Consider the following 14250-nt stretch of genomic DNA (forward strand, 5'->3'; position numbering starts at 1 on the left):
TACGCAATTCACTGTTTTTATTATTATTAACTAAATTTTACTATAAATTATGACTTATTAATAACAACAACAATAAATAAAAATATAATATTCCACAATGCAAAAAATATGGTCACTGTAAGTGGGGAGCGGCTTGGAGAACCGTTACCAAACAACACACTAGCCCAAAAATATTAGAATATAACAAACTAAAATAGGCGACGACTCGTTGCATTGCGACGCAGTGGGATAAAACGACTCTTTTACGAAAAATTAAAGCAAAATATAATTTATTTTATATTTTATATTAGGTAGAAATAGTATACTACCATCTCGCATTATAATATAGGGATAAACTGTAGTGTATCATAGTGTATTTTTAATAAAAGAAGACGCATAACGCAGGACGCATGGGCGAGTCCTCGGCCGCTACAGAAGGTACTCTCAGGACTCGTGGGTGAGTCCTCGGTTGTTAAGCTGTTAATTTAATTTCAGATACATAGTATTAAGTTGCGGTATATTGGTAGACGAATTGCACGAAGGAATGCTGGCTTTGCTTACGCTCGAACAAGATGAAATTTTTCATTCGGTGCCTAAGAGCGACGGTAGTCCTACGATCATTCAAGGAGCGGCCGGGACGGGAAAAACGTTATTAATATTACACAGACTGAAGTACCTGTATGAACGATAAAAATAGAGCAGTTTGCGTGTGCTATATATATGTTTTTAGAATATTTAATTTTAAAATAAGATTAGAATAAAAATGTACTAAAAAGTTTTTTATGATTAGTATTAATAATTTTTTTATTATTAGTTATTTTTATGATTATTTTTTATATGTTTATACGTGTCTAATTTTTTGTTTATATAGTAAATAAGCATTGCTACTGTTAAATATTAGTTTTAAAGCTGCAATAAGAGCAAGCTCTTTGAGCCTGAGTTCTGGGATATATTTAATAAATTTAAGCTTGGAAACATTAACAGCTGCCAGTATGAGAAAATAAGTTATTATAATAAAATATATTTTAATAAACTTATTTATTTATATGTGTACTGTCGTATAAAAAATCTAATAACGTCAATTTTATACAAAGCATGATTGAATATTAGAAAATAGTTGTATTTAATTGACTAAGAAGAGGATGTAATGCATTATCTAGTTTTATGTTGCCGAAATGTCGACTTGCCCTGTATCCTCGACGGAACATTGCATTACACCAGGAGAGAGAACTCAATTTGAAAGCTCTTGTTCTGCCGTACAAGACAGTACGAGATAAACATATGCACAAATTATTTTAAAGCATTTGAATAAATTAAATATTGTGAGTTTATAGACATTTTTTTGTTTGTATATATTTGATTATTTTCTATAGCTAATATGGATAATATGATTATTTTGGCGATAATCACGATCACGTCCTTCTGATGCCACCTCGTCCACACTAACCGACTCGCCTATAGCTATCGCCATCTGAATCCTTAATACGCTGGCATTACATATTGATCTAATTAATGTCAGCTACGAAGAACTGGTTTGTAACGTCTCCTTTTTCTTACAATGTATGTTTTTTTTTAATTATATGTATTGTTTTTATTGACATGTCAAGATGGTTTTAATTTAATTTAAATAAATATGCTATCATCTATATATGCGCAAAACAATTACATTAAATAAATAAGTAGCAATACACTTAGCCAATATTTATAATAATAAATAAATCAATATCAAAACGTAGTGCTTATGAGAAAATTGAGCCAAAAATTGTGTATCAATAATAACGTTAGGGTTGGGCTGAAGGTCCGCAAAAAATTGTTATTCATTGGATTATGTGAGCTTAAGAAACATTAATCAACGAGATACAATAAATTATTGCTTTAATACATAATATATAAATATACGCAAATAATTAGCATTCATCACACAAATCGACTCGACCGTTTGCTGAAAGGATTCATTAACAGGGGCTTGCGTGAGCCTTTGTCTAATCCGCCCATGATGATAAAATATATGAAAGGTGTCCGTTCCGATTCCGGTTCGATGAAATATGGGCTGTGAAAAACACTGAGTTTATAGTCGCGTATATCTATTGTGTATCAAATTGCAATTTCATGTCACTAAGACGTTTCGAGAAAAGTTAGCATGTACTTTCCGAAAACAATGAATACGTTAAATTTTTTAGTTATTTTATTAATATTTTTTATTACAAATCTGGCCATTATAATTTGGCAGATTTCACTAATGAGTCATGATGGCAATTATGCAAACAATACTTTAACCAATAAATATTTTGAAAAATAAATAAAAAACATTAAGGAACAGCTAAAACAAGATGGTCGACATCAACGTGACAACAGTATTAAATAATTATTATTTATTAATAAAATTTTGCTACGCGACAATAATTTTCATTGATTCATCATGTGCGTTGTTCCATTTGACTGAATATTAATAATCGGAATGCAAATTAACTAGGTGTGTTATAAACATGAAAATTAAATATATACATAATGTGTTGAGGACTAGAAGAAGACATTGATTAAACAATCTTAAAACAATCTTCGTTATGAAATCTTCAAATTTTGAATTCCCGTCGACGGGCTCCCAGGCCGGAAAGTGAGTTTTTCCTTTTATAATACATAAACATTATCGTTGCTTTCGATTTAATGCACATATAAGTTAGATGAATAAAAATAATCGTAAACATGTAATATATACTTAGTATGTATGAAGTTTAAGGTTAATGACGATCAAATCATATAAATGCTAATAAAACGTGTTTTTTATCTATTGATATTTGGGGATACTGTCTTTGACGACGATCGCGTGACAATAATTTATTGTAATGCAGTCGGTTATTTATCTGAAGAAGTTTGGTTACAGCAAAATAAATTAAAACCATTATTGCAGCAAAAAAATTCACCTAAGTCGTTCCGTTCCGAGCGACGACTCGCTATATATTATACATACATATGTGTAGTTTCTTAGATGTTATCTAATAGACGACATTACAATGATTATAAATATTTAATTGCCTACCTGTTAAGTGGGTTATTTTTAATTCTGTGTGGCAAAATATGTATACGCCATGGTTTTTAATCAATTTTTGCTCTGTGCCATCATTCCTCTTTCGGAATAGCCAAATTCAAGATATTCAGTTACATCAAATTTATGTAGTATGTTCTTTATAAAAATATAATACTTGCTGACAGTGACTTCAACACGAGAAGATTCACTCTTTGTTTATAAATATATACCAATTCTACATTGTAGCCATATAGGTCATCAAATTGTTCAATCATTGCTTCTGAAAAATTATTAAAAACAATAAGACTTATCAAGTGTTAAACATTGAACATATATTACTACTAATATAATCCATAAATTAAATTTAAACAATAACCGAAGAACAAAATTGCCGGAAGTTACTGTAGAGGATTAAACACGTAGATTGGCATCTCTATATATTCTTCAAAATTATCGCAATATGTCATATTTTTATTGTATGCCATACGTAAATGTTATTAGATCAAGCATTGCTTCTGAAAATTAACTGTAAACGATACTATATAATATGGGATTTTTCATTATTACTACCATTGTAATATGATTAATTAACTTTGGTATGTATACCTTGAATTGCCAAATCACTGCTATTTGTCTTTTAATATTTGATCCTAAAAAGTCAATAGTGATTTCATATAACCAAACACTTACTGGCACACTCATAATTTATAGTTTTAATTATATTGTCTATAATTCCAATGCTACGTCACTTTCAATCATCTTCAATTAACACTTTGTTGAAAGAAAAATGCTGTGATTATAACATATTTCACTGTTTATTTAATTGCACTGAACTGTGCGCAGCGAGCGCTTGACAGATGACAGAAGAGTAGTCACGAGTAAGCAAATTTGATTGTTAAGGGCAATCCCGGTTTTGTAAAACACTTTTGTTTTGTGAAAAATGTTCAGTAACCAATCAGGAGTGTGCTACAAAAATATCGTTCGGAAGCAAAATATGAATAATATATACAATTATAAGTCTTACAATAAATTTGAGTAACAATGAACAATTACTTTTTTTCCAAATACCTACAAATATTTTAATTATCTACCAATTTCCTTATTGTTAGACTAATAAACATACACGTGGATAAAATTCAAGTTAAATCGCTAAATCGTTTAAACCACAAATTAAAATATAATAGTATTAACTCGTTAAAAACTAATTATGTGAATATGTAACAAATAAGAATAAAGCTAGTGCCCACTGGGTCATTGAACCAACCAAAATTAATATAAGTAATAATATAAAATTATAAAAAAATTTAAATTAAAAAAAAAATGTCGACATTGACAATAAAAATGAAAGTGCAATAATTAAAATGAAAAGCATATATAAAATAATAAAAATGAACAAAGCATGATTTACACTCAAAAAAAGCACCAGATTGTGACCTAATTACGAGAAAATTAATAAGGAATTGCTAGAAAAGACATAGAATGCATTATATTTATATTCAATGTCATATAATGGAAGGTTGCAGAAATTACAATGATTCAAAAAACAGGAAGGGATACCGGCAAACCAGAGTCCTACAGACCAATTAGTCTGCTCCCGATTAAAACTATTCGAAAAACCATTTACTCAAAGATTGATCAATACCGAAGAAAGAGAATTTCATCCCCAATCACCAATTTGGCTTTAGGGAAGATCACTCAACGATTGAACACGTGAACAGAATTAACAAAATATCTAAGAATCTAGAAGAAAAACGATATCATTTTTGCCATTTATGAATAAACTTTTGTGCACTTCAATAGATCAGGAAATATCTGGAGAATTAAATCAAAAATATATTTTAGAGGAGCACAGAGACTGACTTCGTAACCCTTATACATCGCGGCAAAGATGAGAATGCTCCATTCATTGTCATTCAGCTTCGCAACGAGCTTATTGAACATAAATGTTTTTGGCGAAAGCTATCAGGAGCTGAAAAAAATTATGTATTTATGTAGAATATAGAATTACAGTTTAGAATTGGTATATATTTATAAACAAAGAGTGAATCCTCTTGTGTTGAAGTCACTGTCAGCAAGTATTTTCTTTTTATAAAGAACATATTACATAAGTTTGATGTAACTGAATATCTTGAATTTGGCTATTCCGAAAGAATAATGATGGCACAGAACTAGGGATTCCAATCCCGGGATCCCGGGATCCCGAACGATTTTCAATACCCGATGAGTCCCGGGATTATAAAACATAATCCCGAATTTTTCGGATTGGTTGATTTATCAAGCACAATCGAATTATTATTGACAACATCGTTATATTTCGTGTACAAACTTGCGCGAGTTGCACGTGTCATCTGTGAATCTTTGAGGCTGTGAGTCTAAACGTGCTTTTTCAGCAGCAGGCTGCTTTGGAACCAAAATCAGATCAAGGCTAAATGATAAAACACTTGATGCTTTGATGTTACTTCGTGAGTTTTATTCAAAATAATGTTTTCAATTAATTGTGTATGAATGTACATACCTATGTGCATACATTGTAAAAAGTTAATTTTTTTCTTCTCAAATAAATATATAAGACCTTCCCTTTTTTATTTTTATTATATTATTTTCTATTTTAAGTCCAAGACTAAAATTATTCGTACTTTATACATTGTACGTTATAAAAAACAGATGTAAAAATATATTGTATTATTCATTTTAAAATATTTTTATCGATAAAATAGCATGAAAATTATCCCGGGACTGGTCCCGGGATCCCGGGATCGACTAATTGCAATACCGAAATCCCGGGATCAAAATTTTGGCCCGGGATTGGAATCCCTACACAGAACAAAAAATTATTAAAAACCATGACGTATACATATTTGCCACATCAGAATTAAAAATAACCCACTCAACAGGTAGGCAATCAAATATTTATAATCATTGTAATGTCGTCTATTAGATAAGATCCAAGAAACTATACATATGTATGTATATAGCGTATGTATATAGCGATCTAGGTGAATTTTTTTGCTGCAATAATGATTTTAATTTATTTTGCTGTAACCAAACGTCTTCAGCTAAATAACCGACTGCATCACAATAACTTATTGACACGCGATCGTCGTGAAAGATAGTATCCCCAAATATCAATAGATAAAAAAATAAATTTTATTAGCATTTCTATGGTTTGATCGACATTAACCTCAATCTTCATACGTACTAAGTATGTATTACATGTTCACGTTTAAAACAGTCAAATCTAACGTATATGTGCATTAAATCGGAAGCAATTATAATGTTTATGTATTACAAAAGAAAAAACTCACTTTTCGGCCTCGAAGCCCATCGACGGGAATTCAAAATTTGATGATTTCATTACGAAGATTGTTGATCTAGTTTAATCAATGTATTATTATAATCCTTACACACATTATGTATATATTTAATTTTCATAGTTATAACATACCTAGTTAATTTGCAATCCGAATATTTGTATTCAGTCAAAACTAACAACACACGAATTAATGAAAATTATTGTTATTAATAAATAATAATTATTTAAAACTGTTGTCACGTTGATGTCGACCATCTTGTTTAATATTTGAATGCTTATTTTTCATTGGTCGACAACATAAGAATACATCAGCGGAGGCTAAAAAATCATCTTGCCAATTCTATTTTTATTTTTATTAATTATAATTAAATATATTTCCTTTGTTTACGTATATTATTACACACCGTTCATACAAAGTGATTACAGAGTAGAAAATTGAGCATAGAATGTATTATTTTAAAATATGCGCGTCCGGAAACGGCTTAGAACAATTATATATAAGACTAAGTCGTATATATTATTAGAAAAACGGATTCATTTTGATGAAGTATGTACAGTTTGGCTAAATTGTAAAGATTGACGTAAAAATTAAAAATTAATTTATTCGTTAAAACTATGTTTAATACACGTTTGAGTTATATCTAAAATTATGTCTGTTCCGACAATTTTACATATATGTATGCATGGCTGAATAAAAGTGTGTTATGGCCGTGCGTGGTTTTTCTGTGTATAAATAACCTGAAGGCGCTTCGGCTGTCACGGCTTGTGGTCGTGCGTCAGCAAGGATTCTGAGGATGTAAACTCTGATAATAAAGCATTTCAATAGTTCAAGGCGTTTAATTCCGTCGAGAGACGGTGGTCCTTCGAAAAGAAAAGACGGCCATCTCCAAAGGGGAGAAGTCGCAACAATGTCAATATTTTAACAATAATAATAATAATTAATTCTCAGTTTTTATGTATATTAGAATAAATTATTTTATCATTTCTCTACCTAACAATATAAATAATAACAATCACCGTCTTCTATAAACATATTTAATAAATAAATAATATCTTCTGAGCTAAGTAGCATTAAAAATATTAGATTTTGCTAAAGATATAGCATATAACAAATTTAAGTTCGATTAAATGTGAAAATTATACCGCGCATTCGGTGGTTTGGCTTGCTCAGCCATTTGATTTTCCGCGCAGAGACCCTTTTGTCTTAGAGGGAACATTGGATACGACTCGTACTCCGTCTTGTAGGGATATCTCAGAAATTGTCTTTGAATTCTCTTCAATAACAAAGAACGCTTCGCTTCTAATCCAAAAGGATTGCAAACAATGAAGATTCTTAGACGCTATTCAGAATGCGAATCGGCAATAAATTATTAAAGTGACACGCGCTCCGCATAACGAAGCCGAGCATGCCTTATCGCAAACTTTTGCAATGTGTATACAAACCATCCCTGCTCGAATATAACTGTAAGATAATTTCGGCAGGCAAAGGGATCTGGAAAATATAACAACATGACTCTTGGCGATGCTGATCTGTCTCTAATGAAGTCGGAGTCATGATATTTAAAATAAAATATTTTATATTGAATAAGAATGGTATGTTCAAAAATAATAATATATTTGTTTAAATTAAAAATTATTATATTTTTTTAAAAACATATCCGCTAAATTTTAATGTTTTTATTCATATTTTCATACATTCTTTATAATTTTAAAATCGTTCTCATTATTTTCACTACCATAAATTATATATACATAGAATGCATCAAAAGGAACAGCCAATTTTATATTTTTCTGTATAGTGACGGAAGCTTCAATTTATGTAAATAAATTGCTACCATGATTGGCGGAAATTACGGTGCATGTGGGAGATATAATTAATAGGTCTATTAGATAAATTTCTAAATAAGAATATATATAACGGCTTTCGAGTAAAAAATAACTACTAAAGGTTTTATTTATTCAAATACATATGAAACTTGAAAAATATACTTGTAAATATTTTGACTATTCGTGTTAGTTACCCTGACCTTCGTTTAAAAGTTCCAAAGAGAATTGTTTTATTTAATATTTATTAACTATGAGAAGTAGTTGGAGGACTAGAAAATACTCATACAATTTTTGCAATACGTACGTATACGAATCAGGAGCATGTGGTGAGATATCCTCCTTTTGGCACGCTCACACATAAAGCATGTCTCTTATTCACCGTGTTATTTGGGGGTCTATTGTACATGCAAGAATCAATCTACCAGAAATCAATTTGACCAGCACGATAGACGAGTGGTATAAGTTTATGAATATTAACTTGAAAGACCTGGGTTTGAATCTCATACGGACATTAGTATTTTTAAAGAACAATATAAATTTTCTATCACGTCTGGAAGATCGGAATTAGTGATTATAATATAATTATAATTCCGATCGACCAATACAGATTAGGTTGGCTTATATTTTCCGAATCTCATGGATGAATATCGTGATGATTAATTAAAATCGAATTAGGACGTACATATCTGATATTGAAAATTCTCTAATATCTTATATGTATTCAAAATATCTTATATGTATTAAAAATAAAAATCTGATTCTTGCGGCTTTTACTAGACAGAATTTTTTGTAATTTAAATATTGAAGAAACATACATAATAATGTATCGTCAAAGTTTAACGACGAATCAAATATTACGCTAATTCAGTTATATTCAACATCAAGCTAGACAATATATTTCCCTGTTGGCTGTCCAATTTTGATTTTCCGATATAATAAAAGCCTCAGCGGAAACAATGAAAAGTCGAAATAGTGGAACGTTTTATTTTTGTGTTTTTTGTACATTTGTAGTTTCATTTAAATTTTTTTGTATTTTATTTCATTTTAAAACTTCAAAAATCACAATCCTGAAAACCGCTGTACTAGATTTTTAAAATCCGCTTTCAATCACAGGTAGCGATACGTCAAATTTAAATGCAAAATAAATGCTGATATCGCAATATGTGTGTAAATGCGTAAAATGTAAAGTAAGGAAATAATATAATATTTTATAATATAAATAAAAAATATTTCATTTTCAACTCTAAGATTCTCCGATATTTAACGGTTAGCATTATGATGACAAAACAAAATTATTCCATTTCAGTGGCTTAGTACATGAACAAGTTTAAGATGGCTGCCTTTCAAGTTCATTTCTGAAACTTGAAACTTCATAAAATGATCAACTATCTAATCAACAAAAAAAGACAATTACACAAAACCGCCGAAAACATACCGTAGATGGCGTGGCGCTGAAGGTCTGCGCCCCCGAATAATATGATTCGTAAGCTGGGCCCCATGTGACGTATTTTATTAGTGTTTTTTATATATATACATAATGTCAGTTTTTCCAATTTTCTTAATTATTTAACGCGAGTGACGTAATAATAGTTAATAATTATTTTGCCTAAAAATGAACAAAGGTAATATCGAGAAATCGACATGATTCACAAAAGCCTAAAAAACAACTATTACTAATTAGTAATTGAAAATCACTAACTAGTGTGTGTCAACCGCTTGCCTCCCCTTTGCTACCTACCCTACGGCTGCATATAAAACATTCCTTTGCGAGGTGCCTACCACCGAGATGGCTGCCTCTCGAGTTGTCGTCACGAAACGAGCCCTTAATAAATGGCACGTATCCACGGGCCACCAAAATTTGAATACTAGGTATTAAAATTTTTATTTAGGTGATGCTGCAATCACGTAGCTCTTTGACGCATATTTCTCGTCATATAGATATTTCTCAGTGTCTATAAAATATGTCCATTTAGATATTTCACAAATGCTGTGAAATATGTTTGATATTTCGTATCTGCAATTTCTATTTTCGACCTACGTAGAGTACGCTCGTGAGAAGCGATATATGCGCGTATTCCTATTGATTTAGAATCTTCGTTGACTCGCTTTCTCTTTTAAGGACATTCGTTGATTCGTTGTCGCTGTTATTCATTAATGAAGTGGGGTGTGACACAGAACGTTCTTGATCTTTTCTAGGATTTATTTTTAAAAGAAAGGTAATTAGTATTATTGTTTCAATTAGGTTAATTAATTATGATTCACTTAATATTTTTAGAACACAGAAAGTTCTTGATCTTTTCTAGGATTTATTTTTAAAAGAAAGGTAATTAGTATTATTGTTTCAATTAGGTTAATTAATTATGATTCACTTAATATTTTTAGAACAATGTCTAAGCTCGGAAAAGGAAAACCACTTTCCGACCAATCCAAATAAATAAATTATAGTCTACCAATTTATAAAGGACTCTTTGTAATATATATCAATGTATTTTCTTTTAAAATAAAAAAATAATTAAATAATCTGAGCGAAACTGTTTTGAGCCACAATGTACATGCATACAACTATAAACTGGAATGCCTATCGCGAGCGTACTCTACATGACATGATGTATAACGCCATCTGTCAGAATGTCAAGAATTAATTTTATCTAATACTTAAACCAAAGCTGTAAATTATTTGGTTTGAATATTTTATATAAAATAAATTATATGTACAAAAAATATTTTTATCCAGATGTAATCATTTTCTCTGAGCAACATAATTAAATTCACTGACAAAGAATTATCACGATGATACATTAAAAAAAACATGTTTTTATTTACCTTGGTGTGTAAAGCTTCACCGAACCCATCCAATAGATCATCTATATTTGTTTTCATTCCAATTAGAGAATCACTCCGCCTATTAGTTTGTTTGATCTCAGTGTTTGGACTCAGGAAACCGCGCATTCTTTTCCTAATGCTAGCTTTTAATACATGATCGCTTTTCGAATCTTCTACAATACTCGGTAACTTAATCTCTGACTTGGATATTGAAAACCTTCTGTTCTTCAACGTTTCTTGTGGCACAAATTCTTGAACCGGCTGGGAAGCAACCAAAGCAGGCTCGTACAACACAAGCGTCTGTTCTCTTTTGCTATTGTCTTTCTTTTTCGAGTTCTTCTTTTTACCCTTCCCTTCCATATTTCCCACAGAACACACTCGCACGTGCACAAAGCTTTTTTCACTTCCAGAAGACACATTCACTCACAAAAACTTATAAACATAACTTAATGGTGCAACAATTACCGCGGTAGTGCGGCATGACAAAATAAAGACGACTAAAAATGCTTCACCTGTAATATGATAGATGAATAGATATAGATTACGTTATCATTTCTTTGAATCCGTTTACTATACTATCTATCATATCAAATCATATATAAAAACGATATCATTTTTATACACTAATTAGTATTAAATAAAGAAGACTAAACCTAACACAATAATAAAAATCTATTCAGAATAATCAATATACATAAAATATTAATTTATAGAAATGTAATAATTTATATGCAGCAATTAAACTGATAAAATATACTATCTGAAAATAAACTCTATTTGATATATGTGTGTTATCTTACATAATAGAGCAAACACTTTTTTTACACTTATAGATATAAATACAAAAACTACAATTGATTATATATATATTTAACAAAACTAATAATTTTGTATCTATATAAATTTATGTTCACAATTATCACAAATTTTACTACCGAGACAAAGAAGATAGAAAATAATGCCTAATGAACAATTAAATTTACTTCACATTTACTATAGCCTTGGAACGCAGGCATTTAAATTATTTGGATGAATTAGATGTCGGTGTTTGATATTGCACTTTGCGTTTGAAACCTGGCTTTTTTTGTTTGCCATACACACAACTCATTATATATATTTACTGCTATCTAATTAGTAAGCTTCAGGAATTTAAAAAATCAGATAAGAACCATTCATCATGTTTGGTACATTTTAGTATATTATTATAAGATAAAGATTTAATCTTGCTTTATTTAATAATTTGACTTAAAGACAGAATGATAATTTGCCTCCTAAACCAGGAAAGATTGCTCATTACTGATGCCCATGTAATACCGGTATTTCATTTTGTAGCACTGGTAAAGTCGAAGGTCAGTTTTTGCCCCAGTACCCAAAAATATTAACAGAAATAAAAAGGTCATCAAAGTTAATACAAAAAAATGATAAGACCTTATTACCGCAATAGACACTAGAATCAGCCACAAGTGAAATAAAAACATAGAAATATGAATGCATCAGCAAAAGCTACAGCAATAGAGATGGTCTCTAAATATAAAATCAAACCTATATATGAAGACAGGAGATGGAAGTGCTTTCCAAAAACTTTACATGCATTTAGGGCAGTGGTCGGCAAACTATTTACTCGCTTATCCCTTAAACGGCAAAAATATAATGTGTACCCCTTAATATAAGCATACGTTTGTAAATAATCGAATTTAGCTTAAATATTTGCACCTCAGTTGTCAATTTCTTGTTTCTTTACTGTTTCAACTCGCGTACCCTCTGGGGTATGCGTACCCAACTTTGGAGACCACTGATTTAGGGGATATATAGACAATGGTAGACGACATATTCCTACAGATTTAACTCCATTAGTTAAGTATTCTAAAATAATTCCTTGTAGTTCCTCTGATTGTGAAAAAGGATTTAATTTCATGAATCTTATAATTAAAACTAGATCTAGATTAGCAATAGAACATTTATCAAATTTAATGTTTATAAAACTTCACAGTCCTCCCAATGAACATTGAAAACTAAATACATATGTCCACAAATGGCTCAGAAGTCATGGATCAGCCACCGATAATCAAACAAGAATATGTAAAAAGAAAGACATTGAAGCGGTCAGGTGGTGGACTGTCGTTTACGCTTCAATTTAACTTTTTTGGCAGTGCTGGTTCACGATTTGTAGAAGGACCTTTGTACAGCGAACTGTACAAAGTGGCTCTTGCAAAACCTTCCAGTAGTATTCGTGAACCTTGGTTGTCATAGCTAAACCCTTTGACTAGTCGTCGATATTTATCTCGAGCGTGTGTCTTGGAGATGGTTGCTCAGAGAGGAGGCGAGGCGTAAATAGCTGGCCACACACGGTCGGATTTGTCCGAAATGGATGTCCGACGGACAAATCCGCCAGTGTGTGGGGTTAAAACTCCCGGACAGATCCGTCTGTTGTCTGTCCGTTGTCCGTGCTCAAAACGAACGGATCGGACACGGACAAGCAGATCTGAGCAGAGATCGCGCTCGCGTAAACGACCGTTTAGTGTTTTTTGTTAAAATTTGTCCCTTAAATAATTTTATGACCCGGGCCTTTATTAATTTGCGCCAAAGTTGCCGCCAACGTCTAAATTTTTTTAAAGTTTTATTACTTTATGACCTATTTCTATTACATCACTATACAATAGAAAAAAGTATATGAATTTAAGATGCACTTAGACTCTGGATACGTAAATATTACGTATATAAATACATAATAAAAAATATAATTTTAATTATACTAAAATTAAAGTTATTATCATTATTGAAAATGTATGAAAATATCAAGATATATACATATATGTATGTATATATTATTATTATTAATAAATGTCATTTAAATTAAGAATTTACTTTAAGCACTATATAAATTTAACTTTTCTTTACAATACTCCAAGTAGAACTCGTTTGGCATCTCAGCTTAAATAAAATTGAAAGCCAATCAGATAAAATTGATTTTTTTCTGACATTCTTCGATAGAGAGTTAAATATTGTGCATATTTTTAGGCAGCCTTCGGCTCTCCGCTTTTGTCAATTAAAAGGTAATTAAAATGTATTGCAATTGTGTTATTCGCACCCGGTGGTTTACAGTATTTTTTGTTAAAATTTGTCCCTTAAGTGATTTTATGACCTGGGCCATTTCCGCTCGCCTTTATTTGTGCCAAAGTTGCCGCCATCGGTAGGTCTAAAATATCTAAATAAGGTTTTATTACTTTATGACCCATCGGTCACTTAATATTGTTACCGTTGAAAATGTATTTTTGCCATTTTC

At 30.8% G+C, this 14250-nt stretch overlaps 1 protein-coding gene across 1 annotated transcript in view; it reads right to left on the reverse strand.

The window, feature by feature from the left end:
* LOC148234364 (uncharacterized) overlaps positions 1–11438 on the reverse strand; it is a 175145-nt gene extending 163707 nt beyond the window's left edge. Inside the window, exon 1 of the mRNA XM_088188425.1 lies at positions 10968–11438. Within this exon, the coding sequence (XP_088044551.1) occupies positions 10968–11327 (360 nt within the window). The 5' untranslated portion in view covers positions 11328–11438. The remainder of the gene's footprint in view (positions 1–10967) is intronic.
* Between the last annotated feature and the right edge of the window lie 2812 nt (positions 11439–14250).

This window comes from Plectrocnemia conspersa, unplaced genomic scaffold (assembly GCF_051122295.1).
Source record: "Plectrocnemia conspersa isolate PC_06_02 unplaced genomic scaffold, ASM5112229v1 ptg000006l, whole genome shotgun sequence".
Lineage (NCBI taxonomy): Eukaryota > Metazoa > Arthropoda > Insecta > Trichoptera > Polycentropodidae > Plectrocnemia > Plectrocnemia conspersa.